Source organism: Bicyclus anynana, chromosome 2 (assembly GCF_947172395.1).
Source record: "Bicyclus anynana chromosome 2, ilBicAnyn1.1, whole genome shotgun sequence".
NCBI lineage: Eukaryota > Metazoa > Arthropoda > Insecta > Lepidoptera > Nymphalidae > Bicyclus > Bicyclus anynana.
The window spans coordinates 7,639,196-7,662,720 of NC_069084.1; the positions used below are offsets into that span (position 1 = coordinate 7,639,196).

Genomic DNA, 23,525 nt, shown 5'->3' on the forward strand with positions numbered 1-23,525 from the left:
ACTCTTCAGCTTTATAATATTAGTAGATATAGATGGAGTTGGAAGGACATTACAGCTCCAAACTAAACTCTATATAGCAGACATGAAAAAAAATAAGTAAGCTATACGATATACTAGTAACATGACGTAATTTCACTTTTCATGTGATAAATAAAATATATTTAAAAAGACCATCAAGTTGTCTTTATTTTTATAAATGAAAGAAATAAAAAATGTACAAATAAAAAAAGCTTCTCTCGAGACGTCAAGTTTCATAAGGCTGTTTGTACACAAAGCTTACAATAAAGTTTACATTTTTTTTAATGGTTTAGTTTGTTTACAGTTGTAAATCTTTGTAGGTATTATTTTACTGCCTAGTTGGTTTAGTGGTTAGCCTATGTAGTTTCGAAAAGTTCGAATTCTGGATCGGGCTATAAGAGATATTGATATTTTCTTTCATCTAAGAAATTTACAGTCAAAATTCTCAGCCCACCACCAACCTTAATGGAAGCAGCGTGCTCTCTTCTCCTAATAGGAGGCCGAGCTCTGTAGTCGGCGTCTAAAATAGGTTGATAATGATAATGATGATGATGATGATGATCATGATGATGATGAGAATCATCATCATCCTACCTACCATACCTAGCTGAGGACGTCAGTTACAATTGGCAATCTACGAGTATACCTAATATTGGAGGGAATGTTCTACGCATCATAATTGATTGTAGTTTGTAACTATCTTTGAGAGCTCTTTGAGTGGTTCTCTATGAAATAACTAAAGCATACCTTAGATCAATCAAGAACTATGTTTAGTCTACAAAGAACAAGAATAACTTCCCTAATCCACATAACTTTAAAAGTTCATGTCAACTTCGATTTCTAGTAAATAAAATTTACCTACCCGAGTGAAACCGCGGGGCAAAGCTGGCTATGCTTGAAGTTCACAATCTTATATACTAGGCATTAATACAGACTAGTGATAATATAATGGATAGTGATAATATAATACATCAAAACATAATCATTCGTTTTACTTTGGTCCAGTGATATTTAGCCGTGTGATATCGGATAAAGTCTTAGGTTCGAGTTTCTGATCGGGCTATCTTTAGCTTTTTTTATTCCAAGAAATTCACAGAAAAGTTCTCAGAAAATTAACAGTTCAAAAAATTCTAAATCGGAAAAAAAAAAGTTATAAGTAAAACAAAAACCTAAAAAAGTGTGTGTCAGCTCCGACGCACGAATGGAATTTACTCTTTCAGATCGACTGTTTAAATAGGTGTATGTTGCCCCGCAGCATACACTGTACGTCCCAATACCTACGCCTGAAAATTGACAGGTGCGCAACCGAGGACAAGCAGGCCGCGGCATGCCCGCCGGGGACTATATATGAAAAATCTATTCTTAAGGAGTAAACTCCAAAAAACAAACACGTCGAATTGTTAACCTTCTCTCTGTATTTCGTCGGTTGAAAATCATGATTATTAGTAGAATGAAATAAATCTTTAGAATTCAAGGTAGTGAACAGTTTATCTCAGTGTGGTTCAAACCTTAGTATCAGCATCATCCGTGTCACCTCACCTCAAAGCGATCCTCATGTTGAGTGCATCTTAACGTTTTAAGATCCGTTTTTAAGTCTCCCTCAAGATGTTTGTTTACGACTTTTCGCATTTTCGGACTGGAACGTCCCTTTGTAGGATTATCCCGATATTACGAAACTTGGAATGGTATCTTAAATCCATATTTTTAAGAGGGATTTATTGAAGACTTAAAGTTTATCTTCTGTTTTGATTTATATTTCACGAACATCGTGATAAAATTATTGATTGTAAAAAATAAATGTAATATTTTTATGCTTTTTTTATTTGTCTTCTATTGTGATGTTCTTTCCCACAACAGGTACTTCGTACATCGAACTATGTGCCCCGCCCCTTGCCACTTCAGCTTCGCGACTCGTTGAGCTATGTCGGTGACTTTGGTTATTCTGCTGATCTCCTCATTTCTGATTCGATCATGCAGAGATACTCCGAGCATAGCGTGTTCCATCGCCCGCTGTGTGACTCTGAGACTTGTTATGAAACCCAAACTATAGCTTATAGTAACCAAGTCTCGGAACCATAGGTCATCACTGGCAATACGCATTGTTCGAAGACTTTTGTCTTCAGGCACTGATTTCGTACTACGCTACTTACTTCAGCCGCCAAGTAGCATTGCTAAGTAGTGTGTAATGTTGAAGTTCTTTTTATAATAATTGACAGACTATGCAGATGCTCCACACAAGTAGATCGCCTTCAGAACATTTCGTAGGACAAATATTATGGCAAACATAATGTAATTCCATTTTACTTTGTATCATACAATTGCATATGTTTTATTTCAATCAAACATATAAAAGCTTGTTAATTGGAACAATAAAATAGTTGGAAGTGTTTCTCTTGCTATTGTAAAGCGACTAGACTGGTTGTGGTTTGGATGCGAGTATTCTGTCTTGTTAGGTACTTGTAACTAGGGTTGCTATGTATTCAGTTTAATAATTGGTTTGGTAACTTCGAAATAATTCCAGTAATTCAAATGACCACAGAACATAAAGTGCTTAACCAAATTAAAATTAAATTTTGATATGACGATATTAGCTAGTGAAAAATTTGTGACTAGAGAATGTGTGCCATTTTATGTTCGTTAATGCAGTTTTTTACATCGAATTAATTTTTCGTACTATACCTACGTAAGAAAAATTACGAAAAATGCAATTTTTCTAATTCACTTTTCTAATGTTTCGTGTAACCTTTCTATTATTTTCTTTAATAAGATTATTTTCTCCTAACAATAACAAGCACAACAAAAAAATAAATAGCGAAATTTGGTCAAGACATTCACGCGCGATGCCGTGACTAAAGAATATAGGGATTCATTTTTGTATAATAAAAAGATTGTTATTCATTTCTTGTTCGTAATATAAGAATTACTGATAGAATATACTTATATAGAATAATAATTGATATAATATATTTATAGTATAGAAAATATATAGGTTATTGATAGTTAATATGAGGTATCGTTTATCCAAAACAAAAATTAAATACAACTGTTTGATACTATATTAAAATTCTTTATTTATAAATTCGTTTTTTGCAAAACGGTTTAATATATTTTTAGTATTTATTACATAATTTCTTTGTTATTGTCGTCGCCTCATTCGGCGGATACATTCTCAGACAATTTTTCAGTAATTTTAAATTTGTTCTGGCAACCCTACTTGTAGTGAATGTAAAGGGATAGCCTTAAATTTATTGATGAAGTGCATAGCCGCAGCTCGGTTCCATTTCAGTGTTTTGCATCTAAGCAGCCTTCGGTTTAGGTTTATGCAAGCGAAAATTGGTTTGAAGGGGCAATTTCTAATTTAACTTTGGGTTATGTTTTCAGCCTTGTCTGAAAGATTATTTAGAATACCAAAAACATTATTATATTTTAGTTATTTATCTATAAATCAAATATTAATATTACAAAGTCGTATATTTCAGTCTGTCTATTAGAATTTCACGTCTAAACGACACACTTAGTTAGGTATTTAATTATAAGTGATTAGCTTCTACTCATACTTTGATGTCCATTTTGATGTCCATAACTATAATAGAATCGGGCCCAACTATCTTTGACGAATGCTAGTTACACATATGTATATACGAAATTAAGATTCTATGTAACCGGTGCTTAATGGTGGATATCATAGTAGATAAATAACATCTTGCCAATTGATTTGATGTTTATAATAGGTTGATAGTAAAGACAAAAACAGTGAATAGACCAGCTCAACTATGATTTGTATATAATGTTTTTGATGGTGTTAACATCTATACTATATTATAAAGCTGAAGAGTTTGTTTGTTTGCCGTTTTGAAAAAATATTTCAGTGTTAGATAGCCCATTTATCGAGGAAGGCTATAAGTTATACCTATATTATCTTCTTCTAACGGGAACGGTATTCTTACGGGAACGGTATCGCGCGGGTAAAACCACGCGGCGTCAGCTAGTGTGACATAAAAATAATAACAATTACTTTATGTTATTTTGTTCCAGGAACAAATCGATCGAAATGTCGCCAACAATCCTGGTCCTGTTCATCTGTATAACGGCATTCAATATCGGTGAGTACATTTAAAACAATTTTTGGAAGCTTTCGAGCGTCATCCAGAACGAAATATAACAATTACTTATTAATTTTGAGGAATGACGGCAAAATAATTGGACGAAAAACAAAGCTCATCCAATGTGTTCCCGGATTTTCCGACTCAACAATAATGATAAGTGGTTATGCATTAAAAGGTCGAGTGTTTTGCCTTTATTATCCGAAACACAATTTCTCTGACTAAAAGCTTAAGTTGAGCAGGAATACTTCCTCGAATTGTGAAAATAATTATTCTCTCAATTGAAGTTTCCTGTCCGAAGGAAAACAAAAAAAAACGGACAGTACGAGTTGGACTCGTCCACGGAGGGTTATTATTTGTTATTACTGTAGGTATTATATATAGGTAGGTAGTGAGGGTGTTGCTATGTAAACGGAAAGTACCCTAGTAATTTCGATTTCCTTGAGAGTGTCGAAATATATGTTTTTGTCGGAAAAATTGCCGGACATTTTTTTAAAGTTTTACTTTTTCACAGCTAATAAAGACTGCAGATCTGAGTGCCTGTATTATGGTGTTAACTTTAACGCAATACTTTCATATTGCATTATTGAGATAAAGAAAGGGTCTTAACAGACAAACAGACAGACTGATAACAAATGTTGTTGTTCATGTTTTTTCTTCATTTAACGCAAATTGATGTAAATTATTTTTTTATTTCTTCAACTATTAATTGTAATTTAGTACGACCTATCCTTTATGCACGATGTGGTTACCTGTATTGGTGGTCCAAATAAATAAATAAATAAACAAAGTAATCCTATAAAATTACATGTTGATAGTAATAATTTAGTAGTGAATGTTGTATTTTTTTTCCTACTGATGTACGGAACAGTAAAACTAGTTCTGTAACTACGAGTTGAAAACCTCTGTTGCGGCAAAGTGACTATGGGGAGTTCGATAAATGTTTTACTAGTATAAACAAACCCAGTGCGTTGTTCCACGTATACATTGTTTTAGATTTGCATAGCGTTCCCGCAATGACGCCGTTCAATTTGGGACGCTCAAAGTTTTAATTACAGCGCAAAATTAATTTGAGATTAACTTTGGAATACCAATTTATGTTTCTACATTCATATTGTTGAAATTGTTACACTGCAAAATTTCGGTTTACATTTTTTGTATTGTTACACATATTGCATTGTAAAATTTAAAACCATTTTACTTTACAAAAACTATTTCCAGGGAAAACTTGAATGGAATTTTGTAACATTATTTAATTTTGTAAATATTGTTGAGTTGGCTCACTGCTGAGCTCAAGTCTCCTCTCAGAATGAGATGGGTTAGGCCAATAGTCCACCACGCTGGCCCAATGCGGATTGGCAGACTTTACACACGCAGAGAATTAAGAAAATTCTCAGCTATGCAGGTTTCCTCACGATGTTTTCCTTCACCGTTTGAGACACGTGATATCTAATTTCTTGAAATGCACACAACGGAAAAGTTGGAGGTACATGCCCCGGACCGGATCCGAACTGGGCTATCACGGTTTTAGGTCCGACGTATGCTCTCTTCCAATAAATTTACTATTAAGGAGTAAGCCTCAAAGGCGCCAGTGACTAAAAAGTTGCGGAGTTAAATGTTAGGAATGGACCTGTGATGCTGATGTCAAGGGGCTAGCCGAGCACTCAAACTATCAACTTTGTTTCGTGTAAGCTAACTACATTTGAGCATTGTTTACAACTCCACTCACAAATGCACAGTCCGTATCATTTTAATGAGTCCATCACCACAGACTAACGTATTTGATTTTTTTTTATTTTGCTGTTTTGAGATCTCAACCACCAGATGTAAACCAGGACTAACTAGCGTATGGCAGTAAGGCCACGAGTGAAATTACGGACTGGCAACCGATAGTAGCAGGATTAAAGAGCTCTTTTTCAGCTAGCCAATACTCTCTTTCTCCACTCGTGTCGCCTTTCAGCCAAGTAACTAACAATTCAATGTTATTATTATAATGCCCTCACTATACGGATAACTGACTCACCCATTTCCTTCACTCACTGCGAAACTGACTAGATCAATTGAATCAACTTGAAATCTACCGCGAGCTCTCTTAGAGATCGTCCACTGACAGATGTCCACAGACAAACAATTGACAGATTGACGACAAGCTACCTAATTACTTACTCTAATTAATGTAAGTTGGCGCTACTATCTAATCCTCCGACATATACATAATATAATTATCTTAGACATGATTTTGCGTTATAAATTGCTATCGTCTATTTAATTGTTGAACAAGATATTGATAAATAAGATTATTTTTCTTTTATTTTATACTTATATTATAAGTAAGAAAGAATAGAGCCGTGAAAAGTTACAAATAAATTTTCAAATTAGAGTTTAAACAAATATAAAAAAATTATGAGTATGTTAGATATTCTTACAGAGTTTTTTTACGACATTTAATTGTTATAGAACCACCAGCCTACTAATAATGTTACTTAATAGTTAATTTGACAATTATTTGTAAATATATTTAAATATCACGTAAACGATATCTTTAAAATCAAAAATAGTACTTTTATTGTGAAGTACAAAATTCTTAAAGGGATATGAAATTTGTATGTGAATCTAAATCGATACAATAAAATTTTATAGTCACTCTCCAAAGTTGTTACGGAAAAATGGAACGGAAACTATCATCGGAAATATTTAAAATTGCAATTACCTTTAACTATATTATGAAGGAAGAAGGTTATATGATCCTTCGATGCTGTAATAGTATCAATATCAATCTTCGCTAAAAAGGTTTCATCTCTAAAGGGTTAGGATTTTTCACGTAGAAGAACTCGCGAACGTTTGCTAGATTATAAAATTTATAATATAAGAAGAATTGTAAACTGCTTCAGTGGTCTAGAGATTAGGCTATTTTTTTTTTGTTATTTTCTACAAGTTAGCCTTTGACTACAATCTCACCTGATGGTAAGTGTTGATGCAATCTAAGATGGAAGCGGGCTAACTTGATGAAATCCACACTCCTTTTGGTTTCGACACGACATCGTACCGGAACGCTAAATCGCTTGGCGGTACGTCTTTGTCGGTAGGGTAGTCACGGCCGAAGCCTCCCACCAGCCAGACCTGGACCAATTTAGAAAACCTCAATGGGCCCAGCCGGGGATCGAACCCAGGACCTCCGTCTTGTAAATCCACCGCGCATACCACTGCGCCACGAAAGTCGTCAAAAACAATGTATGTGGCTTCGGATGAAGAGGCCTGAGGCTCGAGTTCTTGGTTGGCCTTTAAAATGTTATGCTTTTTTTTTCCAACATCAGTACGAAGAAATTTACGTTGGTGGTTTTACACCTCGTGCCGCAGAGCACATTAAGCCGTCCATCCCGGCTAGTATAGGTAGGTAAATTTGTTCGTAACACTCCCGATAGTCCGCGCGGGCCGGGAGGCGTGCAGTCACTCAATTCCCCGCACGCACGAATTCACACCAACCCAGTCTTGGTTGGGTTGGGAGTGTCATCAACGAACTTGCCAAGCTATAATTATTAATATTACACGTGGATGAATGGACATACATAGAGCCAAACATTACACATTTAGCCCAACAACCTGCACTGGAGCAGCGTGACACGTCTAAACTCCACATCCCCCTCGTAAAAGGATGGTGGCATGGTACTGATCTGAAATGAGGAGACCCGCAGAAGAACCAAAGTCACCGACATAGCTCAACGAGCTCAAAGCTGAAGTGGCAATGGGCGGGGCACATAATTCGAAAAGCCAATGTATGGGGTACCAAACTGCTGGAATGGCGACCCCGCACTATTAAGCGCATTGTTGGTCGACCCCCCACCTGGTGGACTGATCAAGCGAGCCGCAGGGACTCGCTGGATGCAGGTGGCTCAGTATCGTGATGTTTGGAAGTCCTGCAGTGGACGTCCATCGGCTGATATGATGATGATGATGATGATGATGGCCCTGTAGTGGGTAGTTAACATTGGATTTCTGGATTAGATAAAAGTAAATATTACAATTTCAATAAACATATTAACTGCCTTGTTGTTTCTATAACCTTTGTAAAATGCTACTGTGAATTTACTTTGTTTAGCGAGCAATGTTCAAAGGTGACTTAAATTCTTATTATAAGTGAAAATCCTTACGCTAGCTTTATAAGTAGATAATACCCAAATGCCGCCGTAAAGAAGAAGCTTACCTTTGTTAGGATGTGGGCTTTTTTGGTTTTCGAGTGTATACTTTGCTACTAAAAGCTATCCATTTCTAGAAGAAAAAGTTCACGTAAAAATACACAGATAATAATATTTAATCTATAGCCTTCCTCGATAAATGGGCTATCTAACACTGCAAAAAGTTTTTAAATCGGACCAGTAGTTCCTGAGATTAGCGCGTTCAAGCAAACAAATAAACTCTTTAGCTTTATAATATTAGTATAGATCAGATGCCTGCGACTTCGTCCCGTTGAAATTGAGTTTTTCACAAATCCTTTAGAAACCACGGATTTTCTAACAAGTAGCTTATATATTGTTTAACTATCTTCTCTTTCTATCAGTGAAAGATCCATTTAAATCCATTCAGCTGTTTTAGTCAGGAAAAACAAACAGACATACAGACGAACAGAAAGTTTATAAACTATAAGCACTTGAAAATAGATAGATGTTTTGATAAAAGAGCCGTGATAGTCCAGTGGACCTCTGCCTCCGATTCCGGAGGGCGTAGGTTTGAATCCTCCATCACCTCCAACTTTTCAGTTATATGCAATTTAACAAATTAAATATCACATGTCTCAAACGGTGAAGGAAAAACATCGTGAGGAAACCTGCACACCAGAGAATTTTCTTAATTCTGTGCGTGTGTGAAGTCTGCCAATCCGCATCCGGCCAGCGTGGTGGAGTATTGCCCTAACCCCTCTCATTCTGAGAGGAGACTCGCGCTCAGAGGTGAGCCGAATATGGGTTTATAAGTGATAAATTTGGATTTTACTAGTGATAAACAACACCATTATGAAATCATGAAGCAATTTATATGGAAACATAAATTGTCATTTCAAACTTAATCCCTAATTATTAATTTCGAGCGGTAATTAAAACTTGGAGCGTACCAAATTTGAATGGCTTCATTCAGACAACTCTATGCAAATCTAACGAAATTTGGTTCTGGTTGGTTAGCGCTAACATTTAACTATTTGTACCCGGTCCCCCGGGTAAAGCTAGTTCCATTAAAATCGAAACCATTATTATCGAGACGGATTAATTCATAATTAAGTTACATATTTATACATTTACTTATATAAATACTAGCGGACCCAGTCAAGCTTCGCTTTGACATATTCAATTTGACAATTTCACCCCATTGGCTAGTTTGGCTACAGTTACGCAAGCAACCCATAAGCTATCGGCGACAAACAGAATCTTAAGCCGCTTATAATAAGAAAACAGGAACACTAATTAACTGTACTTACCAATATTATAAAGGTTTGTGATGAGGTAAGTGTCATAGGAGATATTTAATCCTCGTATCCCCAAGAGAACAAAACTACGGGGCATCTGTTTGTAAAATTATAATTGGCTGAACAAATCTGGATGAAATTCGACATAAAGATAGTTTACAGTCTAACATAATACAAAGGTACCTATAGAAATGACACCTTTCATCCGATAGTCTTACATATCAACACGGGGTGTTAATAATTAGGGCGGCTACAGACTAGCGTTTTATTATGCGCGTATACGGTTCGGCTAACGCGTTTAAACGCACGCTCCATTTGGCACTTTTTAAAACCTGCCTCACGTACATGGGCTTAAAGCAGCGTGTTCGCTGGAACCGGTAGTTGTGAGTCAATATCAACAGGAATTTGCGCGTTTAGTAGAAGCTGATACGCGCTTTTTAATTATTTGAGAAATTAGCTCTTGACTGCGATCACACCTGATGCAGTCTAAGAAGAAAGCGGTCTTACTACTTGGAAGAGGCACATGTTTATACTACTCGTACGTCTGACGGTTTCTATGCGGCATCATACTGGAATGCTGAATAGCTTGGTGGCACGTCTTTGCCGTTAGGTTGATAACTAGCCACAGCCGAATGCCTACCACCAGACCAGCAGGCAAATTCACTATATTTGACGTATGCTAGTTGACAAGAAATTGAGATTCTATGTAAATATGTCATCTGGTGCTTACTGGTAGATGTCACACAGTAAGTAAATCACATATTATCAATTGATTTGATGTTTATTTTAATAGGTTGATATTAAAGACCAAAATAGTGAATAGGCCAGCAGTTCTAAGCCAATATATTGAACCCAGGACCTCTCAGTTGAGAAGCACAACTCTATCCAAAGCGCTGGAGAGGTCGTCAAATATGAAACGTGGTTCCAAAAACTAGCTTATCGCGCGTATAAAACGCTTGTATGAAACCGCTCTATTTGTGTGAAAAATCACCGGTTCAAAAGTTAATTTACCAAAGTTACATTACGTTACTCAAAACGTTATACTTTAACGTTACTTCTCATACATATAAATTACATCCATCAAGAAAGTTAAAATTAACATACGCCGTTTAAGAAAGGTGAACGATTCATAAACGCGGGTAAGCCTTGACAAATGTCCCTCGCTATCTTCGTCGTATTTCTGTGACGTTGACATATTGCGTCATATATTTCGGCGGCGCCAAACATTGCCCGTTAATCGATTATAAAGCCTTGTTATTGATATGGCGTTTAACAAAACGCCGCCTTTGTTATGGCTATGAATGGAGTTCACATAATGGACCTGATTTATTTTATAGCAAGTTAATTTTGTAGAATACTCACAGTTCAAAAACAAACAAAAAATTCGTGTAAATCGTTAGCGTGTGTGTGTGTGTATGTGGTTGTACTGTTAAATTGAGAAAACTTCACCATTTTTTAAGTCGGTTAAATAAATTATAATTATTCGCAGTGCCGTGCCATGTCATTAGACCGTATCAGATACAGTGTTTTGTGGTAACATTTAAAAATGAGTTCCTCGTACGTTGTTACATAAGAAGGTATACAGCATTTAAATCACACTAATATTATAAAGGCGAAAGTTTGTGTGTATGTTTGTTCTTTCTTCCTTTGCGCTGCGGTTACTGAAGTGATTTGGCTGAAATTTGGAATATAAATATTTTTTTTTCTGGATTAACATAACGCTACTTTTCATCCCAAAAAATCCATGATTCCCGCGGGATCTTCTTCTTCTTTATTCTGGGCCGTTTCCGCACTTAGCCATTTGATTGGCCGTTGTGCGTGTTCCCGCGGGATTTGTGGAAAACTGAATTCCACGCAGACGAAGTTGCGGGCGTCTGCTAGTATTTTTATATAACTCGAAAAACCCTGAAAAATGCATTAATAGTGCGTAACAAAGAATGTTCTAATCACTTTTTCTGATTAGTAGGGAAAGAACTGCGATATCTCAAGAACTAGTATTTTAGATACAGTGTTTTGTATTTTTTATGTCATTAGATACAGTAGGTATTTTGTATATTTTTGCGTTTTTAAATGGCAGCTCGTCGGTCCAATTGTTCACCTATGTCGCTTCAGATCACATTGCTCCTCCATTGTAGGAACAACGGACTATGTAATAGTAGTCCGAGAGTATAATCCTATCCCCATTCCAAATTCTAACCTACTACTTCAGTAGTTTTTAAGTAAAAGAATAACAATTATCCATACAAGCGTTGTTGTTTATAATAGTCTACTGGGTTCAGCAAAATCGTTACGTAACGTTTAATAATTCATTTTCAAATGTGTAAAGTCTTTCACACAAACACTGTATTCTCTGTGAGTGGATACGATCGTAAAGAAACACAAAATGGATGTGACGTTGCTAATTTTCCCCACAATTTGTTTCCGCTCTTTTCCAGACACATTTTCAACCTAAACGCCACTTGACTCAGCGTCAATTTTTTACCCGGAGCGTCTGCGACTTGATTGATTGGTATTGATTTTCAGTTTTTATTTTATTTCTTCTTACACGTGTGAGATTTACTTAATTATACAATTCTACTTACCTACTTCATTCATTATCATTATCAACCTATATTCGGTTCACTGCTGAGCTCGAGTTACTTTTTAGAATGAGAGGTGTTGGGCCAATAATCTACTATGCTGGCCCAATGTAGATTAGCAGACTTCACACACGCAGAGAATTAAGAAGACACGTGATATTTAATTTCTTAAAATGCACACAACTGCTTTTTTACTAACAATATAACAATTACAAATATTAAAAAAAAATTACATAGATCTTTTTTAGAATTGTAATTTTTATAATATACTAGCAGAATCTCGCATAGTTTCCTTTCCAGTAAGAATAAGGGTAATAAAATATATTATAGCTTTCCAACGGTGAAATAATTTTTCAAATCGGTCTAGTAGTTGAAATTAGGTTGACAAATATAGAAATGTATATATTTTTTTCTTTTATCCACTGTCGTTCAGTTTTAACTACAGTTACAAGCATCATCACAAGTTAGCCATTGACTACAATCTCACCTGATGGTAAGTGATGATGTAATCTAAGATGGAAGCGGGTTAACTTGTTAGGAGGAGGATGAAAATCTTCACCCCATCGCTTCGCGGTACGTCTTTGCCGGTAGGGTGGTAACTAGCCACGGCCGAAGCCTCCCACCAGCCAGACCTGGACGCTAACTCGCTATTGTGAGTTTTGAATTCACTTCTCTTTGTCTACATAAAACTATAGAATGAGAGAATAGAGGTGAATTCAAAACTCGTTCTTGCGAATCATACAAAAAATCGTTACAGAATAGCACTACTATTATGAATCAGTTAAATATTTTTTTTTTATTATTTTTTTTTATAAATAAATATACTTAAACAATACACATCACTATCTAGCCCCAAAGTAAGCATACAGAGTAACTTGTGTTATGGGTACTAAGATAGTTCATATTATAATATTCATATATTTATATACTACATATAAATACTTCTATAATTTATAAATACACACAGACACTGGAAAATACCCATGCTCAGCACACAAATATTTTCCAGTTGTGGGAAGCGAACCCACGGCCGTGGATGCAGAAAGTAGGGTTAACTACCCACTGCGCCACGCGGCCGTCAATTGATTTTATTATTTTCATGTAACTCGCAAATACTCGACAATATGTGCGGTTGTATATTATGGAGTCAATATGAAGATAAATCGCCAATTTCAAGACAACCACACATTTTTGTGTGAAATTCATTCCTTGAACTTGTGAAAAGCAAAAGCTTCTATTTTACATTCACATTGTTTTCGGCCATAGAGCAAAAAATAGGCTTACAGCAAACAAAAATCCCTAACCCTATTTGTTCGGAATTGCTTTTTGTTTTGTATGGGATAACGCGCCAATGCTTCAGCGTATCAAACATTCAACTGTCCCAATATGCCCTTTGTTTGATGTTTACCGTCAAATGTTGGAACGATTCAATACAAAAAAAGAAATGTTCAACATTTTTTATTTGGCAACAAACTTAGGAATTAAAAATTCCATTGCCGATCAACGTGTTTGAATGTTTCGAAAAGGTTTTGCTATTGATTCAACTGATTTTATTATACAACTGGAACCCCGCGGTTACACCCACTTAGTTCATATTGGAAAATGGGGATAAAAATATAGCAAACGTTACTCGTTGATAATGTAGCTCTCCATAAGTGAAAGAATTTTTAAAATCGATCCATAAGTTTCAAGTAATATTCAACGCAAACAATCAATTCTTTACTCTTTACCATAATTTTAATTTTAAAATTTTAAATTAGAGTATAAAGTTTCTTCAATAATAAACTGTCGAACTTACATCCCAATACAATATAAATAGGTATAAAAAATATACCTATTATATCTACTATAGAAAAATATGTCGGGTTTTTCTTCCCGACACTATAACTCCAGAACGCACGAACCGATTTCCACGGTTTTTGGGGTAGGGTATGGGTAGGGTAGAGGTAGTTGCAAATTTACATCGAGTTTCACGACGAAGTCGCGGGCGTCCTCTAGTTTTTTATAAATAGAAACAGATGTCCATTTTCAAATTTGTGTTATAATATAATGTTTATTTAATTAATAGAAATAATAACCTGGTCAGGGACACCCGGATGGAACGAAGTTCACTATAGCTATCATCGCTATCGCTATCGCTATCGCTATCGCTATCGCTATCGCTATCGCTATCGCTATAGATTTCGCTATAAATATCGTTATCGCTATGGCTATAGATATCGTTATCGCTATCACTATCGTATCCCATCCCATCCCATCCCATCCCATTGTAATGAATTCCATTCCATTCTTCTATTCCATTATCGCTATCACTATCGCGACTTTTCATACGAACTTTCAACCCCTATTTCACCCCCTTTTCTTTTTATTTTAGGGGTCTTTTGGAGTTAGTTAGTTACTTACCTACTATGAAAGTCACGTAGCATGAACAAAACGCAACACAACACACAGTAATAGATAAGAAAGAATAGGCTTAAGGGTAAAGGATTTCCCTTTGAGCCTATTCCTTCCGAAATTGCTTTATGTTATCTGTAGGCTAACGCGTACTATAACTATACAACCCTATTGTTCCAATACCGACGCCTGTTTGTGATGTTTCCACCAAACATCAAGCCATGTCTTAGTGGAAACTAGTTGGTATTGTGCTTAATAGCCTTTTCTTGACTATAACCTCTATTATTTTCTTATATTATCTAATTAGCGGACGCCCGCGACTTCGTCTGCTTAGAATTCAGTTTTTCACAAATCCCGCGGGGACCATGGATTTTTCCAGGATGAAAAGTAGCCAATGTGTTAATCCAGAGCAAAATTTCAGCCAAATCGCTTTAGTAGCTGCAGCGTAAGTGTAATTTATGTAACAAATAAGCTTCTTCTTCAAGATCTTTTTCATATTTCACGAAAAATCTTCAAGTATGGTGGCTTATGAAATCAGATTTTTCTTATACTAGTGTCTACGCGGTTTCACCCGCGTAGTTCACGTTCATGTGAGAAGACGGGACTAAAATATAGCATACTAGCAGACGCCCGCGATTGCACCCGCGAGGAATTCAGTTTTTCACAAATAGCGCGGGACCCGTGCCTTTTTCCAAGATGAAAAGTAGCCATGTTTAAATCCAGGGTATTATCTATCTTCATTTCAGTCAAATCGGTACTTGCGTCGTTAGAGAGTATCAAACATTCATACAATTTCGCGCTTATAGTATAGACCAGTGATTCCCAAAGTGGTCTATATCGACCCCAAGGGGTCTATGTCAGCGAAAAAAAAATTTGGGGGTCCATAAAATGAAAATTATTAAAGCATCATCCTTCTCACTAAAAATATTGACTTATTGCTTATGTTATTTTATTTATAGTTTATTTTATGTTTATTTAATGTTACATATATTTTACATAACAATGTAAAATTAACATGTGTTTTATTTTAAGTTTTTAATACTAAACTTCACTACAGTTAGAAATTTACAGGAAATCAATATCAAGTATGTAGGGGGTCTACCCAACACGGAAAAACAATGCAAGAGGTCTACGACACAAAAAAGTTTGGAGAACTCTGGTATAGACACTCACAAATGACGTGGCACATTCATTGATATTTATATTAATTTAATTATTGAGAATACAAATATAATATACACATACAATATAATTATGCATTCAATCATTTCTGGGTTTCTATTAGGAAAAGAATTTTCAAAATCGGTTTAGTTTATCGACCCCCTTCCAAATCACAAACGTTTTTTTAAATATTAGTATAGATAAATTGCGTAAAAATAATACTCCAACTTACATTCTTCGTATTTTTCCATATATTGAGACAATATAACAAAATAATAACATCATACATTTTCATCTACCACAAAATTGTGAATGGTTTCCTCCGTTTCCGCAAGGCAAAAGATAATATTTGCTAATGAAAAAAAATATAGATAAAAAATACGCAGCGTTGTAGAGATGGCCTCATTAAAATTTATACAGACCGTTGCGTTTGTAAGAGCAGTTGTAAACAAAGCCATTGCCGTTGGAAAGGAAGTTTTGGTTCAAGTACTTGCTAAAACAATGTTTAATCTCATGTCTACGTTGCACTCGCACAAATTTCTAAACTAAGCTAAAATACTCGTAATAGTTAAAACAAAAATATTTGTATCATACCGTCTTTTCATTTGCGTAGTCTGAAAAACTTGGATGGAGTTACAAATTATACATTTTCTGTATTTTTTTAGACGATCTTAAAACGAAAAATCACTGACATTTGATGTAAAATGACGTAGTCAAGATCATTCCGTTGAAATAAGTATGTTACATGATCACAATTACAAAAATGCGATGAAAAACGATGTAGTGACTTATAATATGAATGGTGCTTTTAGTTACATAATAACCCTGCAGGACAGAACTGAATGCTTAAAGTAGTCTCCGAAGCTAGCTAATACATTAACTTTCTGACTCTGAATTGCTATCAACAAATTCTCTAAAAAAACTCGATATTTTATAGTCCAAACTCGGAATTTGCTTCGTAGCTGCAGATTCTAACCAATGGGCTAACGATGGCAAGTCGAAGTTTAATTAACTGAATATTAAGGAAAATTGTAAGATTTACAAGTAGACGATTAAATAACGGAAATTACCAGACATAACCGTTGATGTAAAACTGTGTAATACAATAACGGTTCCCAAAAGGCTTTTATAATGAGCCGCCTCATTATAAAAGTAGGGCTTAATGCCTAAGACTACTGAATTCCGAGCTAGTGCCGCTGCGAGTTCCTAATTGCTTCTTTGGCTTTTTATTTTCGACATACTTTCCTTTGTACCGTACTCGTACGATGTTATTCGCACCTTATAATTTGAAAAGAGGAAAAATGCAATGTTACTATGAAACTGTTAACTGACTCGTTGAGCTGAGCCTATGTGCATACGAGGCGTTTTAGGGGTGTAAGGGGGAGGCTAGTACCAGTCAGTCTCTTCAACTGCCAACCTCACCTGCTCGTGGTGCACCCTGCAGATGGACTAACGAGGCTCTGGCGACCGACGAATGGCAGTATATCCATTCTCACAGGCTATCTTATGAAATGCCTCAGGTCGGTGTCGGGTAGCAGCGACATCGGCGCGAGTAATGTAACACTGCGCTGACCAACCCGCATGCCTAGCGTGGTCAGTACTGGGCAAAACTTTATATGGACCACATAGTCCCCACTAAAGGCCTATGTCCTGCAGTCCATCGGCTGATATGATGATGTTAGTTGACATAACATACAAAATTGAGATTATATGTTACAAATGACATCCGGTGCCTACTGGAAACACTTTGTGGATATCATACAGTAGATGACTTTTCGCAGTTGATTTGATGTTTATTTTAATAGGTTGTTAATAAAGACCAAATTAGTGAATAGGCCAGCTTGCGCGTCTTACGCGCGAGTGAGTCCTCACTTCCCCGCACGTACGATTTTACACCCGCACGTCTTTCCCCTCGTCACCCGCATATCATTGGAGTGTCATCAAAGAACTTCTTGCCTTGGCTTGCTCTAGTATCTAGATTACGCGCGAATGACGCAAGCGTAAAACGCCTCAGCAGGATAGGCTTACAGCAGAGGGCTTGGGTTTGATTTTCGATTAGAAAATATACAATACACTAGAGCGAGAACCTGCAATAGCCTAATAAACCTCATTTTATGAAGGCTGAGTCAGCCAATGCTCCTACTATAGGTAAGTATGGTAGTCGATAGCCAAGTATAAATACCAAGTCCAAGCCAAGTCTATATAGCTTGGTAAGAGATATATAGAATCTGAATGGATGAATTGTACTAGTAAGGACTAAAAAATTGCATACTTGGTTTCCTTGGACTAAAAAATTGCATACTTGGTTTCCTTTTAGGTGTATGTATAATTAACACTTAGGACGGATTTCTAAAAATTTTTCCCCATAAATTTTAAACCCAGGCAAAGCCGCAGCAGAGTTGTCTCTAGATAAATGCGAAAGCTATTTCTCAGGTATGGGCCGGTAGAGAAAGGAATTTCAATCTTGTACATTTTCCTTCATTAACCGCGTCATTTAAAATATTTAAAACTAAAGATTTCTAAAATTATATTTTCAAAGTGCTCCAAAACAATTTTGTTTTAAGTTAAACTGTTCAAGTCAAGACGAATTGTTTTTTTTTTTATCTGTAGAACATTTTATATCTTCGTCGAAAGTGAAATACGAGATACGTCGCGCAAAGAGCCGATATTAATCAATCAACTGACAAACGCCTCGCGGAGGACTGGCGGTGAGTCAAATGGCGTTTAGGCAAAAAAAATAGTGGGAAAAACTTGCGAGAGACGAGAGTACATAAGAAGAGAAATTTGCTGCGTCACTGACAACTAATAACGGTTTCGGTTGTTAGTAGCAACGTACATAAATGTTTTCTTTTAAATTTTGTAACGATTTTCAGTGTCGGTAATATTGTTTGAATCTGTAACGGTCACTATTAGATGCTAAGGAAAATGATCAGGATCAACGGTTTGACATGTTTTTCCGAGGCGCGGAGGTATAACACTGCTAAAAAAAGCCTTACTCCTAAAAAAAGGAAAAATCAATTCTTTATTATTAAATAGAAAAACTACAAGACTATATAATATACAAGACTATGGGATATTCGTCATTCTCAGTCGATTTATATATTTAAACAACCACTTCTCTTTGTAAACGTGAACTCCTTATAATAACGGTTGCCTTTAAGATATCACTTTAGAGATATACCATTGCTTGTATTTTTACTTGGTTTGTTTTTGTAAAATTTTGTTATTTTGTTTTTGGTGTAATAAAGTGTTTTTATTATTATTAAGACTAATGAAGCAGTACTGCAGTACTGTCGTAATTAATAAACAGATCCTTTAACGCAATTCGGCCCATCATACTGAGAAAATCTACGAAGATTCTTGTAAAGAATATTAGTCATGGAATAGTACCTAGTCGTATTGACGGCCTCCGTGGCGCAGTGGTATGCGCGGTAGATTTACAAAACGGAGGTCCTGGGTTCGATCCCCACCTGGGTCTATTGAGGTTTTCTTAATTGATCAGGTCTGGCTGGTGAGAGGCTTCAGCCGTGGCCACCCATTTTTTAATTACCACACTTTTACACACACACAATTACCACCCAACCGGCAAAGACCTACCGCCAAGCGATTTAGTGTTTTGGTACGATGTCGTGTAGAAGCCGAAAAGGGGTGTGGATATTCATCCTCCTCCTAACAAGTAACCTTCATTTGAGATTGTGATCAAGAGCTAGGCTTCTAAAGAATTTAAAAAAAAAAATCCTTTATCAAAGCTTAATTAATTACACAAGAAACTTTATAATCCAGTCATCGATTGAAAAACAATTGGGGCAGTCTCAGGTCATATTAATTAAATTACAGACTATAAATCAGGTCTATTATGCAAAATTCATTCACAGGCGCTATGAGAACAGCATTACGGCAAACGCCATATCAATAACAAGGCTTTATAATCGATTAAATGGGAAATGTATGGCGCCGCCAAAATATATGGCGCCATATGTCAACGTCGAACGGATACGACCAAGATGGGGCGAATCAATTTATCAATGCATTTTTATGTATTCGTTGAGGATTTTAAATTGCACAAGATACTTGGTGATATGCATAAATTTGTCATGATTACTTATTTCTTTATTATTAAAAAAAAAAAACTTAATGGGAAACTTCGGATCCGCTGGTAGATTATTATTGTAGGTAAATTTCTCAAAAAGAACGTGGCAGCGACGCGAAAAGAGCTTGGCAACTTCGTTCGTAACACTCCCGATGGTCCGCGCGAGCCGGGGGGCGTGTAGCGATGAATGAAAAACCCACGACTGATGCCCCTCACTTCCCCGCACGCACGATTTCACACCCGCGCAGTATTTCCCCCCCGTCGCCCGCATATCATGGGAGAATCATCAACGAACTTGCCAGAATATAATACATTGCTTTTTTTATGAAGTTTAACTAGTGTATGGGTAGATAGAGAGTTTATACGTATAGCCTTTTTTTTTTTATTCTTTACAAGTTAGCCCTTGACTACAATCTCACCTGATGGTAAGTGATGATGCAGTCTAAGATGGAAGCGGGCTAATTTGTTAGGAGAAGGATGAAAATCCACACCCCTTTCGGTTTCTACACGGCATCGTACCGGAACGCTACATCGCTTGGCGGTACGTCTTTGCCGATAGGGTAGTAACTAGCCACGGCCAAAGCCTCCCATCAGCCAGACCTGGACAAATTAAGAAAATCTCAATCTGCCCAGCCGGGGATCGAACCCAGGACCTCCGTCTTGTAAATCCACCGCGCATACCACTGCGCCACGGACGCCGTCAAAAGCCTATTTGAATTTATCAAATTGTTGGTTATAATTTAGTTTCTGCTTACCATAGTTGCATAATTATAATATCGTCAATATTTCCATGTAACTAAAATAATATACTACAACGTTAATATAATGTATAAATAATGTTTCATTTCATGAATCCGTTCAAGTTTTTAATTGTATAATCCGTCATCAACCCATATTCGGCTCACTGCTGAGCTCGAGTCTCCTCTCAGAATGAGAGGGGTTAGGCCAATAGTCTACCACGCTGGCCCAATGCGGATTGGCAGACATCACACACGCAGAGAATTAAGATAATTCTCTGGTATGCAGGTTTCCTCACGATGTTTTCCTTCACCGATTGAGACACGTGATATTTAATTTCTTAAAATGCACACAACTGAAAAGTTGGAGGTGCATGCCCCGGACCGGATTCGAACCCACACCCTCCAGAATCGGAGGCAGAGGTCATATCCACTGGGCTATCACGGGCTATAATTTATATACAATTTATATACAGTCATTATACAATTGTATAATGACTGTATTATATACACCTCCAGCAAACTGCATTGGACAATTGTTGTGGGTTTTAATTCTATAAATTTTCTAATAGGAGATAGTAGACCATTAAATTTTAAGCAAACATTCAAGTGATCTTATTATTTTCTCAATTTAACTGTAAAATAAATAAAAGTTATTAGAAAAATGAAACTTTCAGTAATATAGAAATGAAATAACAAATTACACTAATAGCGTCTGTGAAATGTCTCGTACCAATAAAAGTTTTAGTCGAATACTTACCGAAGAATTCCTCCGGTACTCAAATAAATCATTCCCATTAAGTGCGCAGTAGAAAGATTCCCGGAGCAAAGTAGACGGAAATTTTTAGGAAGAAATGCATCGCATTTTACTGCATGTTCGTAGTTTCCGTGAAAGGGTCGTATTGAGGCAAAGAATCTATTAATTAGACATTAACTGCCTCGTATTTTTTAATTAATCTCCTTTTCGAAAATGGATGAGGTAATGTTGTAATGAGGGTTCGAGTCCCAATTCGTGCTGAAATATTCAACTTTACTTTCTTCCAGTAATTTCTAGACAATGGCAAAACACCGCTGTGTCTCATTTAGCCTTCGGTCACAGTTATTATTAACATGTGATCGTAATTTGTTATAGTCAAACATTGTCATCTTAAGACCGCCAATCTACATTCGATCAGTGTGGTGGATAAGCCAAGATCTATGACATCTTTATTAACTCTTGTCACAGGAAAAAGGAGTAGAGTAGGAGAAAGGAGTAGAATAGAAGAAAAGAGTAGTATAGGAGTATATATATGCAGTCTGAAAAAGTAGTTCGTTCAGACAGTAAGCCCAAAAACATATTTCAAGCAACTTCAGCGCCACCTACCTTCCGAATTTAAATTCGTATGATAGTACGTACCTCATTGACATTAATTGTAGATGAGAATGACCTCTATTTTTATTTGAGAAAAAATTAAAATACAGGCTCGGAAATTCAAAAACTTTTTGATTTTCCGAGCCACTCCAAGGGTTGCTCCCTACCGATGGTTAAAAAATCTCAAGTCATGTAATTCTTTTACAAATCTTATATGTTTTTTTTCTACATTTACTGTACAATTAGAGTTAACTGACTCGTTGAACTGAGCCTAAATGCCTCTACATATGAGGCGTTTTGGCGGAGGCCAGCTTGCGCGTCTTACGCTCGAGTGAGTCCTCACTTCCCCACACGTACGATTTTACACCCGCACGTCTTACGCGCGAGTGAGTCCTCACTTCCCCGCACGTACGATTTTACACCCGCACGTCTTTCCCCTCGTCACCCGCATATCATTAGAGTGTCATCAAAGAACTTCTTGCCTTGCCTTGCTCTAGTATCTAGACTACGCGCGAATGACGCAAACGTAAAACGCCTCAGCAGGATAGGCTTACAGCAGAGGGCTTGGGTTTGATTTTCGATTAGAAAATATACAAGACGTTAGAGCGAAAACCTGTAATAGCCTAATAAACCTCATTTTATGAAGGCTGAGTCAGCCAATGCTCCTACTATAGGTAAGTATGGTAGTCGATAGCCAAGTATAAATACCAAGTTCAAGCCAAGTCTACATAGCTTGGTAAGAGTTATATAGATTTACATCTGAATTGTACTAGTAAGGACTAAAAAATTGCATACTTGGTTTCCTTGGACTAAAAAATTGCATACTTGGTTTCCTTTTAGGTGTATGTATAATTAACACTTAGGACGGATTTCTAAAAATTTTTCCCCATAAATTTTAAACCCAGGCACAGCCGCAGCAGAGTTGTCTCTAGATAAATGCGGAAGCTATTTCTCAGGTATGGGCCGGTAGAGAAAGGAATTTCAATCTTGTACATTTTCCTTCATTAACCGCGTCATTTAAAATATTTAAAACTAAAGTTTTCTAAAATTATATTTTCAAAGTGCTCCAAAACAATTTTGTTTTAAGTTAAACTGTTCAAGTCAAGACGAATTGTTTTTTTTTTATCTGTAGAACATTTTATATCTTCGTCGAAAGTGAAATACGAGATACGTCGCGCAAAGAGCCGATATTAATCAATCAACTGACAAACGCCTCGCGGAGGACTGGCGGTGAGTCAAATGGCGTTTAGGTAAAAAAAATAGTGGGAAAAACTTGCGAGAGACGAGAGTAAATAGGAAGAGAAATTTGCTGCGTCACTGACAACTAATAACGGTTTCGGTTGTTAGTAGCTACGTACATAAATGTTTTTTTTTTAAATTTGTAAAGATTTTCAGTATCGGTAATATTGTTTGAATCTGTAACGGTCACTATTAGATGCTAAGGAAAATGATCAGGATCGACGGTTTGACATATTTTTCCGAAGCACGGAGGTATAACACTGCTGATTTCCTTACTTAAAAAAAGGAAAAACAGAATTCTTTATTATCCGAATTAGATAGAAAAACTACAAGACCAATGAAGCAGTACTGCAGTACTGTTATAATTAATAAACAGATCCTTTACAAAACGGAGGTCCTGG

At 36.4% G+C, this 23,525-nt stretch overlaps 1 protein-coding gene across 1 annotated transcript in view; it reads left to right on the plus strand.

Moving 5' to 3' along the window:
- The window catches only part of LOC128198685 (cell adhesion molecule Dscam2-like), a 206,012-nt gene that overhangs the window by 27,747 nt on the left and 154,740 nt on the right, over positions 1 to 23,525 (plus strand). Inside the window, exon 2 of the mRNA XM_052885134.1 lies at positions 4,054 to 4,121. Coding sequence (XP_052741094.1) covers positions 4,070 to 4,121 — 52 coding nt within the window. The 5' untranslated portion in view covers positions 4,054 to 4,069. The remainder of the gene's footprint in view (positions 1 to 4,053; positions 4,122 to 23,525) is intronic.